This window comes from Monodelphis domestica, chromosome 3 (assembly GCF_027887165.1).
Source record: "Monodelphis domestica isolate mMonDom1 chromosome 3, mMonDom1.pri, whole genome shotgun sequence".
NCBI lineage: Eukaryota > Metazoa > Chordata > Mammalia > Didelphimorphia > Didelphidae > Monodelphis > Monodelphis domestica.
In genome coordinates this window covers 64,486,742-64,507,429 of record NC_077229.1, presented here as the reverse complement: position 1 = coordinate 64,507,429, position 20,688 = coordinate 64,486,742, and the positions used below count along the sequence as shown (strand labels likewise).

Sequence of the window (20,688 nt, the reverse complement as noted above, 5' to 3'; positions counted from 1 at the left end):
TCATATCTGAGAGGACTCCCTGCCTGGCATACAGCAAATACTCAGAAAATATATACTGATGGATAGATTGAGCAATTCCCTTTTTTGCGAGCATCAATGAGAAGTTGGGTGCTGGCACCCCCATTACAGGCTCAACCTTACATGAAGATACCAAGTTAACATCTAACCAGCCCTAGTGCCCACCACTACTGTCTGCCAGTGTTTCAAGTTAGGAAAAGTCTCTCCTGTCCCCCCCCTGTACTGCACAAACCTTCATGTATGCTCAGTTTCTTGTTCCCTCTTTTGAAAAGTCTTGATTTCATGGATAATTCATAGGTCCTAGGGACTTCATGATTTTTTATTTCTCACAATATTTTAATCCTATCTTCCTTGATTTCTCTACTTGAAGCCTTTTCCTATTTCTATTCCTTTGGGATTATAAATTTGGACTCTTTTCCTTTGGAAGATATGGAGGAAGCAAGATTTTGTCCATTGCTTTTCTTTTTAAATTTTATTCCAAAGTTTACAAAACAAATAAAACAAACATATCCATACCACCAAGAAAAAGACTGTCATAAATAAAATCACAAATCCCTGCTATGTTTAACTTAATTATCTTCACATCTAAATAATAAATGCTGAACACCTGTCCCAGCCTCTATCCACCCTGTCTGCATCACAGAAAGTATTATATGGGAGACCAAGATGTTCATACAAATTAAATCTTTAATGTTTTCACCATTCAAATTACTCTCTGGAGGTAACATTTACAACTTATTGTTCTAGAATTAATAATATCATTGTGTCTAATGTTCTCTTGGTTCTAGTCATTTCATTGTTCATTAGCCTGTATAGTTCTTTCCAAGTTCCTTAGAAATTTTCCAGTTCATTTCTTATAGCATAGTAGTGTTCAATCACAATCATATACTACAATTGGTTTAGCCAATTCCCAATTCATGAGCATTCTGTCAATTTTCAATTCTTTACCACCACAAAGTAAGCTACGATAAATGTTTTGGAACATACGAGTTCTTTTCCCTTTCTCTGATGTCCTTGGAAAACAGACATAGCTATGAGTTTCCTGAATCTATACAATTTCATAACTCTGTAGGTGTAGTTCTGAATAACTCTTCACAGTGGTTGGATTGGTAGGTTTACAGCTCCAGCAACAGTGTATTAGTGTTCTCATTTTTCCACATCCCCTCCAATAGCTGCCCTTTGGTCAGTTTTGCCAATCAGATGGGTATGAAAGGATATCTCAAAAGTTTGCATTTCTCTAATCACTAGGGACTTGGAGTACTTATTTTTTTCATATAACTATATATGGCTTTGATTTCTCAATCCAAAACTTGGCTGTTTATATCTTTTGGCTATTTATCAATTGGGGGATAGCTCTTTTTCTAATGAACACTGCAAATTTCTTTATATATTTGAGATTTGGGTGTATAAAAATGTCTTCTGAATTTTCTGTTTTCCTTCAAATCTTGGCAGCCCATGTTTTATTAATGTACTCGAAATTATCCATTTTACATTTCAAAATGCTCTCTACTCAGTCCACCAACCCCCACTGTGAATTCTGCTACAGGGAAACAATGTTCAGAGACACCCCAAAGTATCATTTCTTTTCTTTAAGGACCACCCCATCCCCAAAACTACTGAAGCTTCTTCAAGAGTCTATTGTCACTAACTTTCTCCCACATCGTTCCACATCAGTTGAGTCTAAAGGTATGCTAGACTCTGATCCTTCCTCAGACATCAGGCCAAAATGGACCTTTTTTTTCCTTTTCCCCCATGGGCACCCCTAGTGAAGCCACAACAACAGGGTGGGAACCTAACACTACCAGACATCCTGAAACTAGTCCAGGTGACTCTTTCCACATTAGGATCTTATTCAGGGGAAGACATCAGTCTTCATCTGACTCAGTGTCTGTTAGCAAAGTTCCCATTTCCATGACAACACATACAGTTGATTCTGACATCACAAAGAAGGCCCCTATAAAAGGGATCAACTCAGCTCATTTGAGCTACCTTACCCTAAGGTCCCCTTTACCTTTACCTGATCCTTAACCTTTACCTTATCCTTTACCTTTACATGATCCTTAACCTTTACCTTATCCTTTACCTTTACCTTTACCTCATCCTTTACCTCTTTTCACCACTTCTACTACACCATGGGTTCGCGGTGTAGTACTTTGCTGACAAAAAGAAAAGTGACAGGTACAGTCTTTGGTTCAGGCCAGGATCCTTCATGAACTCTTTCTCTTCTCTGGAAGATCAGGGTAATGTTTGAGTTGGGTGGGGGGGGGGGGTTGATTAGTTTCTGCTTTAAGGTAGGAAGAAAGCATATATATTTAACATAAAGACCTTCTATTCTCTGGTAGAGCCTCCCCTGGGGAATTTTGAATTCTAATGGTCACTTTAGTTTCTTACACTCTTCTTCAGTGTAGTCTTCCTTAGGACTGGAATGACCCTTCCTTTCCTAATATTGGTCAAAGGCTCTTTAAATTGGAGTTAAAATTGGGCTGTGGCAAGTGCCTTTGGGGTAGTTAAGAAAAGGGACGGATTGAGCAAAGATACTCCGATTTTCTGTATAGACCTACTGGAGGCTTTAGGTCTTTTCATGTTGCTCCTTATCTGAATGGGCTCTGCCTGGTATACAGTAATTCTCAATAAGTGTGTGCTGGATGAGGGATTGACTGATTTCTCTTCTTTAAATGTATGAGCAACAGCCTAGGTCTCAACACTGCCACTGGCAGACCTAACCTGACAGGAAGATGCCATATCTCCAGCCAGTGAGGCTCTGGTGCCCACTACCAGTGCTAGTGCTTCAGGTCTGTAAGAGTCAATCTCTGCTTCCTCTGCTGGACAAATGGGATGGGATCCAGTTTGTTTCCTCTCTCTGAGAGTTCTCCATCTCATGGATATTTACAGTGCTATTCTTGGGTCTTGGTGATTTGCACCTGAATTTCCATTTCTGGGAACATTTTCATTCTTTCTTCCTCAGTTTCTTTCTTTGAAGCTTTCCTCTCAATATCTATTTCTTCTTGATTGAAAAAAATGGCATTTTTTCCCTTTGGAAGATGTAGAAAAAGCAACCATTTGTCCAGTGCTTGTGTAGGAGGCTATTTGAGGAGAGTGAACATTTGTCAGTAGATGACATTTGCTTGTCTGCCAAGGGGAGTCATCCAGAAGAAAAGGATTTGAGGAGGTGGTCTGTGGATCCAAGAAGGGTCTAAGAACACATTAAAGAGGGGTCTTGCTCCCACCACCTCCAGTGGATTCACAAGAAAGTATCAACTCCTAATTTCCCTTCTTTGGATCTTCTTAGTCCATGGGAATCACTCCTGACTCTCTCCTTTCATAGTCTGTATTGACGGACCTGAATTCAGGGCTTTTATGATATTCTGTTTTGGTCACTCTAGTGACCAAACTGTCTAGGAGGGTGTCATTTGGCACTCAAAATAGCTTCTTCCCCTTCTTACTTTTAGTCTTATCTTTTCTCCTTCTCCACTCCTCCCTTCCTATTGGTCTAAATTGATGGTCATTATTCTGGGCAATGTATTTAAGCCATTTGACTGACTTTGAGAAAGTGAGACCTGTGAAGCCAATATAAATAAGGAAAGGTGTGAAAGAATACACAGGCTGCAGCATATTTTGAATCTGGAAAGGACAGCTATCTTTCTAAACAATTTTTGTACTATGCCTTCCTCATGAGGGTACTCATTAAGTCAATAAATGTTAATAAATGTTATTTGATTGACTTTTTTACTGACTTCTCTTTCCCACAGAATTAAACAGAAGTATGCCTTCCAGTATGAACATTTTTGACACCTCTTTGCCTCATGATACTGTTGCCCCATCGGATGACTCCTCAGACTCCACAATGACTTCAGGTCAGTAGAAGCCTCCTTTTTGCTTTCACTCTGATAAATTCTTTTGTCCCAGGTCATCCTTTCCTCTTTTAAGGGCTCTCAGTTTCACCATTATTTGTACTCCTTTTCCTTCCTCTCATGTATTAAGGACATAATCCTTTTCTCTGGAAAAATTTCAATCCTCTCTGGTGCTTTATTTGGACCATTTCTTTGAGTTTTCTCCTGAGTTCTGTGTTAAAACACCCACTCTTTTCCTTTGGACAACTTACGGAATCAAAAACCTGTACCTTGCTTATTTCAAGGCATAAAGCTTGATTAGTAAACATCTGCAGTCTGGTCACATCAGCCAGTCTATCAGGGCCACAGTTCATAAGGTTTTGAGGCAGTGTCTTGCCCAGATGACAGCTAACTGGGGGGGTGTAGTGTTAGAATCAGAAACAAGGTAATTAAGTACTGATATATAAATAAGTTTGCACAGTAATGTGGCAAATCTTTAGGTCTCATGCAAGAGTGACAGATAATAACCAAGAATCTGGAACATGGGGCATCTAGGGGAAATTCTTTGGCTGGCTGTTGAGGACACTGGGGATACTGGAAGTCAGTTGGATTTGGGGTATGGACCTGGTCCAGACTGCTTTGGGGTTTGTGCTGTGTGTCTCATCTGAGCTGGAAGGATTTGAACTTGGTTTGTCCTCATGATTCAATATTTTGTAGGAAAGAACATTACTGATTGCTAGAAAAGACCCTTCTAGTGACAACAAAGTCCTTGAGCTGGTTTTGAGGACTTTGTGAACCTTTCCTAGGCTGTCTCTGGTCTGAAAGGGATCCTGACTACCTCCAAAGGTTTTCTGGTTCCTTACTATTGATATCATCAACTCTGAGTAGGAATACTTCAAGGAAGAAGGCAGTAGGAGGATGCAGACTTTGGGTGTGCAGGCATTTTGAGGTTTTACCTCACTGCCAAGCCAGTTGGTAGGCCCTGACATCTTTGGGTTTACCAGGTGTCATTGTGTAGAGGCAAGGTTTTATATATTTTAGGAAATAAGTGTTCTTAGTGACAGACTAGTTAGTGGGTTTTTTTATTAGTTAGCTGGTAAGGAGAGCTTTTTTGGGCATACAAGATCAGAAGGCTAGTCCTTGAGGACTATGTAGTTTGGCTAACCCTTAGCTAGATAAACCCTAAATAAGAGATTTACTTATTTGATATCTTTAACATTTTTATACTAATAAATGTTCTTATAAATCCTCGCTAAGACAGTGGTGTGTGCTGGCCCAATGCATCCCTGTACTTCACTATAAGTTTAGTGGCTGAGGTAAACCATCTAAATACAAATCTTCTTCCTGTCTTTATTTCTTCAGTTAGCTGAGCCTAAAGGATGTTTTTGAACCTGTTGTGCCCTGTTTGCTTACCAAATGCCATTTGGCCTGGTCTGTGGTCCCTTAGAATTCTCAGGCTCTCAGTAGCAGACAGCTTGGCAGCAGGCCTCACAGGATTCTATCAGCACCCAGAGGGAGGGGATGAGTGGAGTGGAATTCCACTGAACATTCTACTGTCTTCTTGAGCAGTCAGAGAAAAGAGGACACTTTTTTCTTTATCAAGCCTTGAAGCCAGTTTAAGGGGCCAATTTGTGGAATATCTTATGGCAGCTATCCCTGTTACCAACTTTTTTGATTTTTCAGATGCCTCAAGTAATTTATGAGTGGGTGGACTGTCAATTATAGCAGTCTGGTTTAGAAATGTCTGTAAGAAGAAAAGCAACTGCTTGATCACATGGTTTGATGGGGATATAGACTCTAAATGATCACTGCAGTGCAGTTATCAATATTATGGAAATAATCATTGATATGGAAATAATAATTGATCAATAACACAAGTAAAACCCAATGGAAGTGTGTGCCAATTACAAGGGGGAGAGGGGAGAGGAAAAGAACATGAATCATGTAACCATGGGAAAATATTTTAAGTTAGTTAAATAAAAATTTTCAATTAAAATTGGTTGATGTAGCTGAGACTTAGCTGGAGCTAGATCCTTTACTCCAAGAGAATGTGGATCATGTGCAGAGGCAATTTGTGAAGAATTTCAGTTTGCCAATTTGGAATTTCTTCTGGAATCATTTGACATGTCTCTTGAGGAACTGAAATGGGTTGCAGTCTGTTTATGATGAGGATAAGGGAAAATACTCAGATATGAAGGACACAATAATTGCAGATTTGACTAAGAGGCTTAAGGAACTGGAATTGAAAAGAATATCTAGGGTAGACAAAGATAAGACTGTAGCTGCACTGAGTTAATAGATAGCAAAGGGCAACTGAATGCAGACAAAATGTGTCTATCCCACGGTATTATCTCTGTGAAAAATCAGGTTATCTGGTAAAAGATTGTAGGTTCAGGGGGAAATTTGCAAATAGGTTCCTGAGGAATCAAGGGAATAGGTATAATAATGGTTATAGGCAGAATAATTATGGTACAAATTCTAATAATAGATTTGCCTATAGCTGTCATTGTGCTGTAACAGCCTGTTGCATAAGCTCACAATAAGTTCATGACCTACAAACTATGCAGAACTATGTGAAGTCTGGGACCTGTCCTAAGTATTCCCAAGTTGCTGGTGAGAATGGAAGTAAACTGGATGCCACAAAGGATGCAAGTTCCTTATGAAGGTGTGCCCAGAAAAGTAAAGTGGAAGCATTGGTTACTGGAAATGGAAAGGAAATAGTGATTGAGGAAATTGGAACACAAGAGACTAGAGGTGGGGAACAAGAAATTGAATGTATTAATACTGGAACTTGTGATGAGAATCTTAAACCAACCCTTAGATGGATCTAGTAGTAAGAAGCAGTCCGATGGGGAATTGGAGGATGAGGAACAGGGACAAGAGTTGGGTTTTGTAAGGATAATTTTTAGTGTTTTGACTTAAATCTAAATAATTGGTCACCAGGAAAATTTCCCAAATGATAAAATACCCAAGTCAGCTGGGAATTATGATGATTTTAATTAATGGAGAGAGAGAAGGAATTAAGGATGAGAGAGACAGAGAGAGAGAGAGAGAGAGAGAGAGAGAGAGAGAGAGAGAGAGACAGAGAGAGAGACAGAGAGACAGAGAGAGAGAATTATTTTAAACTGCTCCGGCTCAGACTGAGCCAGGCAGTAGTTAAAGGCCTTGGCCAAAGTGGCCTTCCTGAGTCTAAAGGAAAGGGAGTCAGTATTATCACTTACCACGAGACTGTCTCCAAGGAAGCTCCAGTCATCCACTGAACTCAATCTCCTGAACTGAGTTCAAAGACCCTGAACTGACTTTTTAGCCTCCTTTTAAAGAGAATTTTCTCTTATGTCACCTCCCCTAAATTTTCGCATCTACCAATCACAGTAGACACTTTTTCCCAGGACTGCCCATTCTTAGTTCTTACCACTCTTCAGTTCTCACCTTCTCTGGTTAGATTATATCTTCTGAGGTACTTCATACTTCTTTGTTAAGCTTACCTTTTGTGAGTTACTTGACCTTTTTGTGATTAATTTAACCTTTACAAGTACTTAACACCTTTTTGTATTAGATCTAAAAATAGACTTAGCTTAAGGTTCTAGCTTCACTATAAGGTATGAGTTAAGTACCTTCATTGTTCAATCAGGAGTTTACAACTTTATCTTCCCCTAAAGTATGTCTAAGTATGGGTGGAGTAATGTAAAGTTCCCAAGACATTCCTGATTCTTGTTAGACCAAGTATCTCCATTTTTACAATAAGGAAATAGCTAAATCAAATCTAAAGTGTAGTCTGGGTAGTTTTTAAGATTCACAGTTTCCCTGATCCGACGATGTTAGCTCCAATTATACTGGTGCATTCTCCATGAATATCACAGAACCCCTAGTGACCTTAAGGGTGGGGGAGTCAGTTGTATTCTGGACACTGAGGTCACTAAGTCAGTCCTGCAAGAGTCATCTAGGGAGTGCAAAGCAATGGGTACCAGGGAGTTTATGGGAATCACAGGAAAGCCACAATGGGTTTCAAAATTAGAACCACATATGGTATCCCTTGGACCTCTATCTGTAGAACATTCATTTCTCCTAATGCTCAATTCACCTATGAACTTGGTGGGAAGGGATTTACTTTGTAAACTGAGGTCAACAATCCAGTGTACACCTACTAGAGACATCTCCCTTCAACTTCCAGAGGAATCCGTAACCTTATTTCTAGTTCTGTTTATAGATAACACTGAGGCAGAAGGAGAAGGGAATATTCATCCAATCCCTGAGGACATTCCAAAATATCCATGTGCTGGACATTATACAGATGTTGGTTTGCTGGAATCTGCAACACCAGTAAGAGTAAGGGTGAAAGATGGTCCACCACCTTGTATTCCACAATACCCATTGAGCAAAGAAGCTGTAGAAGGGATCACACCAATAATTGACTCATTATTACAACAGAGCATTATTATTCCTTATATATTGGACTACAACACCTCAATACTTCCTGTCAAGCTGAAATTATATGAGCAAATCAGTTTGTGTAGCAGTTTTTGTGAAATAGCGGATTTTTGTCCCCAAAGCTGGGATCTTTGTGTTTATCATAGACTGTCTTGCTCAGGTCACTTACCCCAAGTCTATTCCACTGATCCTCCCCTCTGTCTCTTAGCCAGTACCATATTGTTTTGATCATCACTGCTTTATAGTACAGTTTAAGATCTGGTATTGCTAGGTCACATTCCTTCACATTTTTTTTCCATTATTTCCCTTGATATTCTTGATCTTTTGTTCTTCAAAAGGAACATTGTTATAGTTTTTTTTTCTAATTTAGTAAAAAAAAAGTTTTTTGGTAGTTTGATGGGTATGACACTAAATAAGTAAATTAATTTGAGGAGGATGGTCATTTTTATTATGTTAGCTCATCCTACCCATGACAAATTAATGTTTTTCCAATTGTTTAGAATATAGTTTTAATTGTGTGGAAATAACAGTTTAAAAGACAGAATCTCCCACTTGGAAAATGAAACCCAGAAATCAAAGGAAATAATAAGCAAATTGAAGACCAGAAATGACTTCCTGGAAGCCATGAAAAGCAGGATAGATCAAACCAAAAAGGAAAACCAAAAGCTCTTACCTGAAAACCAGTCATTAAAAACTAGAATTGGTCAAATAGAAGCCAATGATCTCAAGACATCAAGAATTATTAAGCAAAGTCAAAAGAATGACAGATTAGAAGGCAACACAAAATATCTCATTTAGAGGGTGGTTGAACAGATCTCAGAGAGGCAATTTGAGAATCATAGACCCACCTGAAAACTTTGGTTATCCTGACCATGGTTCCATAATATTTTTATTGTTCCTTTTTGTTTGATGGTAATAACTCTCCTCGATCTGGGAGTTCTGGAATTTGGTTATAATATTCTAGAGGAGTTATCCTTTTGGTCTCTCTTTCAGAAGGTGATTGATGAATTCTTTTGATTTGTCTTTTGCACTCTTATTCCTATAAGGATGATATTATAAATTGTCTTGTTACATTCGTTTTTAAGGGTAAGAAGTAGAGAAACTGGTTTGAGAAAGAATTGGAATTTGAAACAGATCTGAGACAGAATGTCAGTTTCAAATGTTGACAGTGTGTGTGGGAAGTATAGCAGTTTTTCTGTGGCAGTTACTCTCTCTGGGTGACACATCTATTGCTCTGTGAGAGTGGCTCTCTCAGAGTGCTGGGAGCAGGTGACATCATCTCTCTCTCTTCCCTCATTGTCTAAGATAGAAGCAAAGAAGGGAAAAATATGAAGAAGTTAAGTGATTTCTTTTTCCAACTTGTGAAACACTAGTGATTTTCAATTGCTGTTTCATAAATCTTTTTTTTTTATCTCTGAGAAGGCCAAAGAAAGACCTGGTCTTTGGTTTGGACTCTTGAGTCTATTAAGGCTTGGTTCTTTCTGAGGCTGAGGCTCAGCCTGCTGGCCTTTGTTATTTGTATAACTTGGAGACAAAAGTTAAGAATTATATACTTTTTATAAGGATAATAGTATAATAGAGAAAATTGGGGTTCATCAGATGAGGAAGGATCAGTGTAGCCTGTGGAGACAGGAGAAGCAATTCCTTATGGAACCAGAGAGTTTTATTTGGGTGGAGTTAGAATCCCTTAGAGTTAGAAATCCTTTTATATCCATTTATATTATTATATTCTGAATAAGTAGTTTATTTTTGTATAAAAAGAGGCTCCTTAGAATCATTGCACTTGGCCCTGAAGAAGTTCACTTATGAGTTCACTTCATTTACATGAACCGAAGATACTTTGTAAACACATCAAACTTCTAATCTAATTCTAAGATATATCAAGTATCTAATCAGTTTAAACCCACAATCAATTATTTTTACATTCCACAACACTGGGGCAGTTTTCATTGATAATTTCTTGGAAGATAATGCCTAAGCACTTTTTTTAGTCATGACTTTTAATACAGTCCATTAATCCTTAGATTATCTCTTCTCAATTTTCTTTCTAGGTCAGTAGTTTTTCAAATGAAACATTTCACATTTTCCTCTATTTTTTTCATTTTTTGACTTTCTTCAATTGTTTCTTGATATCTCATGGAGTCATTATCTTCCACTTGCTGAATTCTCATTTTTAAGGGATGATTTTAAAAAATTAATTATTTAAGAATATTTTTCCATGTTTCCATGATTCATGTTTTTTCCCTCCCCTCCTTCCTCCCCCTTCCAGAGTTGAAAGAGAAACTCCACTGGGTAATATATTTATTATTGTTGAAAATCTATTTCCAAATTATTAGTATTTGCAATAAGTGATTATTTAAAGTTAAAATTCCCAATCATATACCCACTGAATCATGTGATCAATCATATATTTTTCTTCAGTATTTCTACTCTCACAGTTATTTCTCTGGATGTGGATAGCGTTCTTTCTCATAAGTCCCTCTGGATTGTCCTGAAACATTGCATTGCTACTAGTAGAGAAGTCCATTACATTTAACTGTGCCACAATGTATCAGTCTCTGTGTACCATGTTCTCCTGGTTCTAATCATTTTTCTCTACATCAATTCCTGCAGGTCTTTCTGGTTCACATGGAATTCTTTCAGTTCAGCATTCTTTTCAACACAATAATAGTATTCCATCACCATCACATACCACAATTTTTTTCAGTCTTTCTCCAATTGATGGACACCAGGGATAATTGTCTTGAGTGAGGTTTTGTACTTCATATTCCATTTGGCCAATTCAACCTTCTAAAGTTGTTTTCCTTGGCAGAATTTTATACCTCTTTTTTCTCATAGTGCTAATTTTGCCTTTTAATAAATTCTTCTTCAATGCATTTTTATATATCTTGTCCCATATGGCCAATTCTGCTTTTTGAAAGAGTTCATCTCTTTATTGAATTTTTATGTGTCTTTTATCACTTTATATATTCTGATTTGAAAGGTGTTAATTTCTACAATATTTTTGTTTCTCTTTTACCCAAGTGTTGACTCCTTTTTTTTCATGAATTTCCTGTATCACTCTCATTACTTCTCCCAAATTTTCTTCTACCTCTTTTATTTGATGATTAGAGCTCTTTTTGAGCTTCTTCCATGAATTGTTTTTAAACTTAAGAGCAATCCCAATTTTTATTGGAAATTTTGGATGCAGTAGCTTTAGTTTTGTGGTATTATTCTGAGTTTGTGTTTTGGTTTTTCTCTGTCACTAAAATAGCTTTCTATGTTGAATTTCTTTTTCTACTGTTTGCTCATTTCCAACCCTTGCCTTTTTAAATCAAAAAAGAGAGTTAACTTGGAATCTGTACCTGTGGTGAATGGAGTACTGTTCTAAGTTTCAGGTTCTTTGTGCAGCTGCCTTCAGAGCTAACTCTGGGGATCAATCAAATTTCAGTCCTTCAGATGTGGCATTATAATGGGGAAGTGTCCTAGAGGGATGTAAGATATTATAATCTACCAAGGAACTCCTCAGGGCCAACTAAGCACAAAACCCTTCGAAGCTTTAAGGAAACAAAGTTTATTTTAACAAAAGGAATAAGGGGGACTGGTAGGTATGACCCTCACACTCTTCAAACTACCTCCACCCAACTCCTAAGTCTCCTGCTTAAGGAGAGACTTCTTTTCTTCTTTGGGCCTTACCTACACCAGCTTATGCTATCTAAAACCCTCTCCCAGGCTATCTGACTGACCCTAATCTTCCCACCAGTAATTAATAAAGAAAGAAAGGGAAAAAACTCCGGGTTTGGCTGGTGTGTAATAGGTAACTCAAAATCATAGATGAAAAGCTTTGAATTACATTAGCCATTTGGAATTCTAATAGACAGATCACTGACAGATGAAAACTGGACTCAGATAAATTAGTTTTCTACAGCAAATACTCTACCTGGATATCAAAGATTTTCTCCACAAAAATCCTGACTTTCCAGGTAGAAACTCCTCTTTGGCTTGAAATTGTAGACAGAGAGAACGAAATCCACTCCAACTCAGATGAAATGCTAGAAGGAAGTGAAGTTCAGTTATTTACAGTTTTAGACTCCCATAATTCCTTTACTATCTAGAAGCCTTTCCCAGGGCTTATCTCAAAATTCCCTTCTTTTCACTAACCCTAGAAAACTAGACCAACCCTAAATTAGATTTCTACAGTTTTATGCAAGTAGAAGTGTGTTTATTACCCTCCTGGTCTGTATTCTGGTTTTTCAGGAACCCTAACCACTCTTTCCCTCCTTGGAACTGTGACCAGGGAGAGTCTGCTGCTCCCCTGTGGCTACAATCACTTGTGTCTGCTAGCACTTTTCCACCCTGAGAATCTCTCCCACAGACTGGGATCTGTTTCTGAATATGAGCAATGCAACAAGAGAATTGCCTTAAGAGTCAGTAAAGAGACCCATGTAATCTCCTGAGCAACTGTCTGATCCATTACCCTGTTATTATCTGGGGCTGAAAGCTCTAGAAGACTTTACTACTGCTTCAGTTGTGGTCAAGGCCTGTTGGCTTAATGGGGCCTGCCCTGTTGCACTGTGCTCCACTTCCACCTCCACCACAGTACACTCCGTCTGTCCAGCTGGCCTTCTAGAAGGTTTTGTGTGGGGAAAAATCACTTGTTTGTTTTTTGTGTGTGTTATACTGCTCCAGAGTTCATTTCAAGGCATTATATCAAGTTCTTGGAGGGTAATTTGATAGAGATCAGATGAAGGATCTGTACCTTCTCTGCCAACTTAGCTCTACTCTTGGATTTTATTCTTAAATCTGAATTATTAGAAATTGGAAATGAGATCCTTTTCAGAAGAATGTGAAGTGAAGTGAAAATTTTTTCCCTCCAATTACTTTATTCCCTTCTAATTTTACTACATTGGTTTTGTTTTGGGAGAAAAGCAACCTAATTTCATGTAAGCAATATTGTCCATTTTATCTTGCTCTTCTATTTATCCTTCATGGGATCATGAACTGTCCCCCTGTCCATGAAGATAAAAGTTAACATTTTCCTCATAACTCATTTATTTTATATCACCTTTGTATCTAACTCTAGAACCCATTCAAAGTTTACTTTGTTATGTTATGCAAGATATTGGTTCATCCCTAGTTTCTGCCAGACTAATTTTTAGTATTCCTAGCAATTTTTGTCAAGTAATTTCTTATCTTTAAAACTGAATTAATGTCCTTATTTTAGATGAGAGGAAACTAAGGCAAAAACATAGAACATGGCAGGACCATGATTTGAACCCAGGTCTTCTGACTCCGAATCCACAATTTTAACACTGCCAGAAAAAAAGTGTGTATGGTTAAAGGTATCCTCAAGAGTTTCATTGCTGGGTTCATTCTGCTGAGTTTTCCTCTGAGGAAGAACTAGGACAGTACCACATGGAATAATGGTGATGATCATGATAATGATCATCACAATAACTAGTTTAGGTAGAACTTTAAGGTTTACAAAGCATTTTCTCTCATTTGAATAACATTTGTAAGATTCAGACAATGTGATATCTTTCCTTCTGTACAGAATTAAGAACTACTTATTATAAGATTTTCACCCTCAACTTCACCATCACCAACTTGTTGTACAAAGCAAATATGGGTGAAAGGGATTCCAGCACATTCAAGGCCACTGAGAATGTCCTGCAGCAACTGGTGAGACTCCATCCCCACTTCCCCTCTACCTCCTGTCTCCCATGCTGCCTTCCTCAGTCCTGGGTATCCAGGCTTGACCTAGCCAGGTACTCAGAAGTTCCCTTCTCTACTTTTGTTTCCAGCTCAAGGAATTGTTTGAAAGAAGCAGCCTTGGCTCTCAGTATGCTGGATGCAGTGTGACCTTGCTGAGGTGAGAATCTTGAAAGCCATCAGTTCACATATGAGGGACCAGCACCTTCCCATTTGACTCAGATGATGCCCAGGCTGGTTCTTCTTATACATCCCAATAGCAAGCTATAATGAATAAAAACCCCCAACCAACAAGCCATTAGAAATATTCTAGGCTCCTTCTACCTTGTCCCAGGTGGAGAAATATTCCATCCCCATAACTCTTCCAAAACCAAGATTGCAGCTGTTTTTCACTTTATAACTCTACATGAAAGGAATAACATAGGAGGCACCAAGTGAGTGATTAGAAAATGATTGATTAGAACATTAACTTTCTCTAGACTCATAAGATAAATATTGAGAGCTGGAAGGGACAGTAGAGATCATTTGAACCACTCTTTTAATTTACAGTTGAAGAAATGAAGATTCAAGGAGATTCCAGTAACTTTTCCAAGGTCAAAGATAATCAGATCTGGAAACTGAACACTTGCCCTTTGATTTTAAGTTCGATGTTCTTTTCACTACTCTAAAGAAACTACTGAAAATAATCAGACTCCATAGACACTTGTAAACATAGAAATGAGTGTATTTACAGATCACTGCCAATTCCATTGTAGTGTATAAAGTGCTAAGCCATAGAATCAAGAAGAATAGGGTTCAAATTTTCTCTCACTTACCAGATTTGTGTGATGCTGTGCAAGTCACATAACCTGCCTTAGCCTCAATTTCTTTCCTCTATAAAATGAGAGGGCTGAATTTGATGGCTTCCAATGTCCTTTTCAAATCTAAATCTAAAATCCTCTCTAAACCTTTGTTCAAAGTGGACCACTTCTCTCAAGAGTGTTCACTGAATAGCTCAATTTCAGAAAATAAACCAGTGGTGTCAAACTCAAAAGGAAATTGAGGTCACTAAATTACACATCAGGGTCCCTATGGACTGAATATTGACTCAGAAAACCATACACATTTATATATTGCCTTTTAAATTAATAAATGAACACGTTAAAATCAGATTGGAACTATATTTTAATCAGAAATAACACTTTAAATCTAGTTCATGTGACCCTCAGGAAGGGCTATGCTTGATGCCTCTTGTCTGAAACATCAATTTCCAGGTCTCTGAAGAAAAGAAGAGCAACAGGAGTGAATGCCCTGTGTACTTTTAAGGAAACCTCCTCCAAACCTGAACTGGAAAAAGAGAAGGTTTACTGGGAGCTAACTGAACAGCTCTTTAGAAGAAAACTAAGAAACCTGGTTATAGACAAAGACAGCCTCATTGTGGATGGTAAATAACTTGACTTGGGACATGTACCTCTCTTCCTCTGGGGGTTCCTATTCCAGAAAAAGACCCACCTGCCCCAAATTCTTCTTTCCTTTTGTGTCTCCTTTGTTTTCATGGTTTCTCTCTCACTCCTGGGAGCATTGACCCTCAAAGTGGTGACAATCTATGAAGACATAGAGGGCTCACTTCTAAATATCAGAAGAGGCTGGATTATTCTTAGGTTCCTTCAACCAAGAAGTATGCCATGAATCCCTTCTTCTGGAATGGTGAAGCACCATTTTCCCAACCCTATTGGCCCCAAACCATTTCCTTTCCATTCCTCCTTTAACCTTTTGCCCACGTATAGATACCCTACTCAAAGATTTATGTGTACTCTCTCTCTGCCCACCTATCACTTTTCTTTCTCTCTTCTTTCTTCTCTCTTTTCTCTTTCCTTTTTTGTCTTCTCTTTTCTCTATCTTTCCCAAACTCTTATCTTCACTTCTCTTGGGTCCTATTCTATTTTTTCTTTCCCATTTTCCTTTCCTCTTCTATCCTTTCATTTACTATTCCTTGACTTTTTCTTCCCTGCCCTCACCTTCTCTCCAACACTTTCCCTCTGAATTTCTTTCTATTCTTCCTTTTCTTTTTCCCTCCGCAACTTCAGGGTATAATCGTCAGATGACACTCTTCAAATCCAGAAAGGCGGGTGAGTTTTAAATTTCTTTATTCTCTATTTACTGGGACACTACAATGAAAGATTTTTTTACCCTTTTGGAGAGGGGAGCAGTGTAGGGCAGAGAAATAGAAGTGGTATTTTGGGGGTTCAGAATATGAGATATGCTATTAGATATGGCTAATCCTTCAACTGTATTTACTCATTTGCCAATGTATTTTCTTTTTGCTACTCAAAACATATCTAACTATTTCAAAAGGGAAAATTACCTCCATGGGAAACAGGCTGTTTCCCTATTTCCTCCTTGTTAAAGATTAAGAGTCAGACCTTGTTGTGTTTGTAATCTAGTACTTAGAGGGGATCTCCCAGCATTCCAGAGAGACTTGTGCCTCTTCCCCATATTCTTCATTCACCAACAATGGCCAGTACTTTTCATTAATAATGTTTTTATCCTTTGCTCCTTCAATAACTACATTCTCTGCAATAATGTCTCTTGCTAAGTCATCATCATCCTCTGGCATTACAGGTAGTTTGTTTAACTTCTTTTCTGGTTTTTCTACCCTGGAAAGGTTTAATTAAACCCAATATCCACAAGGACATGAAGCAGGAAATGGAGAGGGCAGGAGACCCAAATTCCCAGGTATCAGGTATGACAAAGAATGAAATGATCCCTTCTCACAAAGTCCCTGTATTCCCTAACAATGGTGAAAACTACAGAGATGAATATATATTGAATATAAACTAAGACTAAATACAATTAACAAGGTATTTAAGGAAGAGTGTATAGGGAATCATGAAAGGTTTCATGAAGAAGGTGGTACTGGGGCTGAATCTTGACCAAAGTGAGGGGGAGGAGGGGATATTCCAGGTATAGCAGACAGCTAGTGCAATGTCATAGTTATGGGAGATGATGTTTCCCATAGCCAGGAGATGGAGGTCAGATTGGCAGAATTATGTAATGCAAGAGGAAAAATAATATCCAATGACCTTGGAGAGGTGGGCTGAGGCTGTGATAAAAAATGCAAATGCCTTTACAAATTAATGAGATAAAAAATTCAGATCAAAAAATTGTGCATGCAACTAAAAAAAAACTAGAAAAAGAACAAATCAGAAATCTCTAATGTTAGAATTGGAATTTCTTAAAGTCAAAGGAGAAATTGATAAAATTAAAAATAAGAGATCTACTTAGCTTAAATAAACTAGGAGTGGATTTTATGAAATAAATGAGCAAACATGCAAACAAAACACACGTCCCATATAGCATAGAGCATTGGTTAATATGATTCAAAAAGGAAAGAAGAAAATCAAATTATCAGTATCAGAAATATAAATCAGTATCAGAAGTATAAAAAGTGACTTCACCATCAATGAAGAAGAAATTAAAACAATCAATAGTATCTATTTTATACCCAATTATATGAAAATAAAACTTCTCTAGTGGAATATTTAGTGGAAATGGATGAATATTTACAGAAATATAAATTTCCTAGGTTTACAAATGATGAAGTATAATATTTGAATGATCCCACTTCGGAAAAAAATTGAAGTTCTCAAGAACTCCCCAAGGAAAGTCTTCCAGGACCAGATGGATTCACAAGGGAATTCTCTCAAAAATTTAAAGAGAAATCAAATCCAATACTATATAATTTTTTAGAAAAATAGGCAAAGAAGGAGTATTTCCAAGTGCTTTTTGTGACTCAAATATGGTGCCAATACCTAAGCCAGGAAGAGCATAATAGAAAATTACAGATCAATTTCCTTAACAAACATTGATGTAAAAATCTTAATGGAATACTAAGCAAAGAGACTCCAATAAAATACCACAAAGATCATTTACCAGTGAGATTAATAGCCAGAATGCAAAATTGGTTTAATATGAGGAAAACTATCAGCATTAATTGACCAGATCAATAACAAAATTAACATAAAACTCATGATTATTTCAATAGATGCTGAAAAATCTTTGACACGATTCAACACCCATTCCTATTAAAAAGAGGAGAAAGCATAGGAAGGAATGGATATTTCCTGAAAAGGACAAGTAGTATCTATCTAAAACTACATCAACAACTATCTTTGTGGCATCGCCACATACAGTACTCCAGGAGCACAGGATACATCCTCTCACTGACAACCAATGAAAGAGGTGCCCCTTCAGGAAATGTGGTGAGGGCCAGATAAATGGCCTCAGGGGGCCTCATGTGGCCCACAGGCCATAGTTTGGGGATGCCTGCATGTTTTCTCTTTGACTATATTCCCTGAGAGTTTCCATTTTTAGATCTCTTTCAGGAGATGATCAGTGGATTTTTTCAATTCTTTAGATAAGGTATTTTTCCTTGATAAATTCTTGAAAGATTATACTCCTGATCTTTCTTTGATCATAGCTTTCAGGTAATCCAATAATTCTTAAATCATTTCTTCTCTATTTTCCAGGTCAGTTGTTTTTCCAATGAAGTGCTTCATTTTTTCCTGTTTTAATTCTTTTGTCTTTGCTTTACTTTTTCTTGATATCTCAAGAAGTCATTAGCTTCCAGTTGACCAATTCTGATTTTGAAAGAATCATTTTCTTCAGTGAGATTTTGTACCTCTTTATCCATTTGTCCAGTTGAGTTTTTTTTTAATTCTTTTCTTTCATGAATGTTTGTCCCTCTTTTTATGTTTAGTCAATTCTTCTAATTAAAGTGTTCTCCAGGAAATTTTTAGGTTTCTTTTACATTTTGCCAATTTTGTTTTTAAGTTATTTTCTTTAATATTTTTGGGCTCCTTTTGCCAAGATGTTCATTCTCTTTTCACAGTTTTCTTCTCCAGTTTTCCCTCTAAAAATCTTATCTCTTAGCTTTCACTCTTCTGGAAATTCCAAAATTTGGTTTGGTTCACTTAAGTATTAATTTTCTTTAGGTTTTTCTTTGAGGTTTTCTCATTGTTATCTTCTTCTGAGATTATTCTTGGTTTTCCCTGCCAATATAATAGTTTTTCGTGATCAAGTTCATTTTTGTCGTTTGCTGATTTTTCCATCCATTTCTTAATTTTGAACTTCATATAAAAATGGAGCTTTGCTCACAGGAGAAAGGAAAGTCATGGTCTCAAGCTGTGGTATTCTTCATGTTGTTCTTTGTAGATCTAGTTCTAGAGGTCTGTGACTTTTTAATGCTTCCAAAGTGGTGTAATACTATAATTAGGTATGATCACTGCTATCCTAGTCTGCACTCTGGGTTTTACCCAGAAAGGGCTCCTGGTCCACTTCAGCTGCAAGAACCAGCCCTCCTCTTTGCTTTGGAACTATGGGCCCCATATCAGTCTTGAAGGACTACTAGTACTCTTCTCCACCAAGGAACTGTAACTAAGAACTGTATATTGGCAACATTGGCCAATCAGTGGTATCCATACCCACTGTCATCAATGGAGTCTCCTGTAATCTCTTTCTGATCACAACAGCCACTGTCTGTGTGTTAGGGACAGATCTGCCCTACTCCCTCTGAGTCACATCTTTTTCCTGCTAACTTCTCAAGTTTTCTTAGGAATGAAATGTCTCATTTTGACCTTTTGTTGACTCTGTTACTCTAAAATTTGATTGGAGGTGTTATTTATAATTGTTTGGAGAGGAATATGAGGAGAGTTCAGCTGGGTTGTGTAAAGACTGATATAAATGGTTGGCTGGGGTTTTACTTGACCCAGTCATGCAAGATGGTCTTCTTAGAGCCAGAGAGTGAAAATAGCTATTCTCTCTCTGACACAGGCCAGTAGGCAATCACTCTGACTCCACTTCTCAAGGTAACCGATTTATTTGTAGATGTTGTTGAGGATGGAGAAAGGTATGTGGGCTGAGGATTTTCCCTAACCATTAATAACATTATCTATATCCCAACATCTGACTCTTCACAGAGTGTCTTCAGCCCTAAGTCAAGTTGAGGCTATGTTCTCTACTCTCTCTACCTCAATTCTCCCTTCTAATCAGATCTAATATAGGCTAAGCCCACGATGAAAAATAGTCTCCAGAGTAGGAACAGATATTGATGGAGTCAGGAGTCAAGGTGTGACTTTGATCTACTCAGGTAAGGCCAAAGTTTCCCCCCTCACGGTAAACTGAGCAGATTCAGATCAACCTTATTAAGAGATTTATTTTCTTGAGTAGTAGCAGTTTTAATGACTAAATGGATCTTCGTAAATCAACTGGGTTATTCTCAGGAACAAGTAGAAATGTCCACAGATTAGAGCGAGGTCCTGGGGATGTTTCTTTTACCAGAGTCTTCTTCCATCTGCCCCTGACAGCAGTTATTTTCACAGGATTCTAATCCAGGATTCTCTTGCACTTGCTGGATCCCCAGTGAAAAGTTCCCTGTTCCATCAACTCTGTGTATATAATCTGTTTCATTACTTCTTCCAAAATCTCCCTTAACAGTAGCTGCTGCTAATCTACCATCTTGACTCCAGTCTATTCAAATAATTCTTTTTTGTGATATGTGGATTTATAAATATTTTATAATTCTATAGTTATTTTGAATGGGTTTTCTTTTCCTATCTCTTCCTGCTTCATATTTGTTGGTAATACACAAAAATTGAGGATTGTTCTATTTTTTTTAATATCCCATTACTCAGTTGCATATATTAATTGTTTAACTTAATTTTTAGTTGATTCTCTAGGTTTC

General features: G+C 37.6%; 1 protein-coding gene across 2 annotated transcripts in view; it reads left to right on the top strand.

Annotated features, from left to right (window-relative positions):
* Nucleotides 1-998: 998 nt before the first annotated feature.
* LOC103093249 (mucin-16-like) overlaps nt 999-20,688 on the top strand; it is a 165,882-nt gene continuing 146,192 nt past the window's right edge. For both annotated transcript variants that reach the window (XM_056820567.1, XM_056820566.1), the window contains exons 1-7: nt 999-2,196; nt 3,768-3,872; nt 13,810-13,937; nt 14,060-14,127; nt 15,221-15,390; nt 16,034-16,075; nt 16,612-16,689. In XM_056820567.1, coding sequence (XP_056676545.1) covers nt 2,151-2,196; nt 3,768-3,872; nt 13,810-13,937; nt 14,060-14,127; nt 15,221-15,390; nt 16,034-16,075; nt 16,612-16,689 — 637 coding nt within the window. In that variant the 5' untranslated portion in view covers nt 999-2,150. The remainder of the gene's footprint in view (nt 2,197-3,767; nt 3,873-13,809; nt 13,938-14,059; nt 14,128-15,220; nt 15,391-16,033; nt 16,076-16,611; nt 16,690-20,688) is intronic.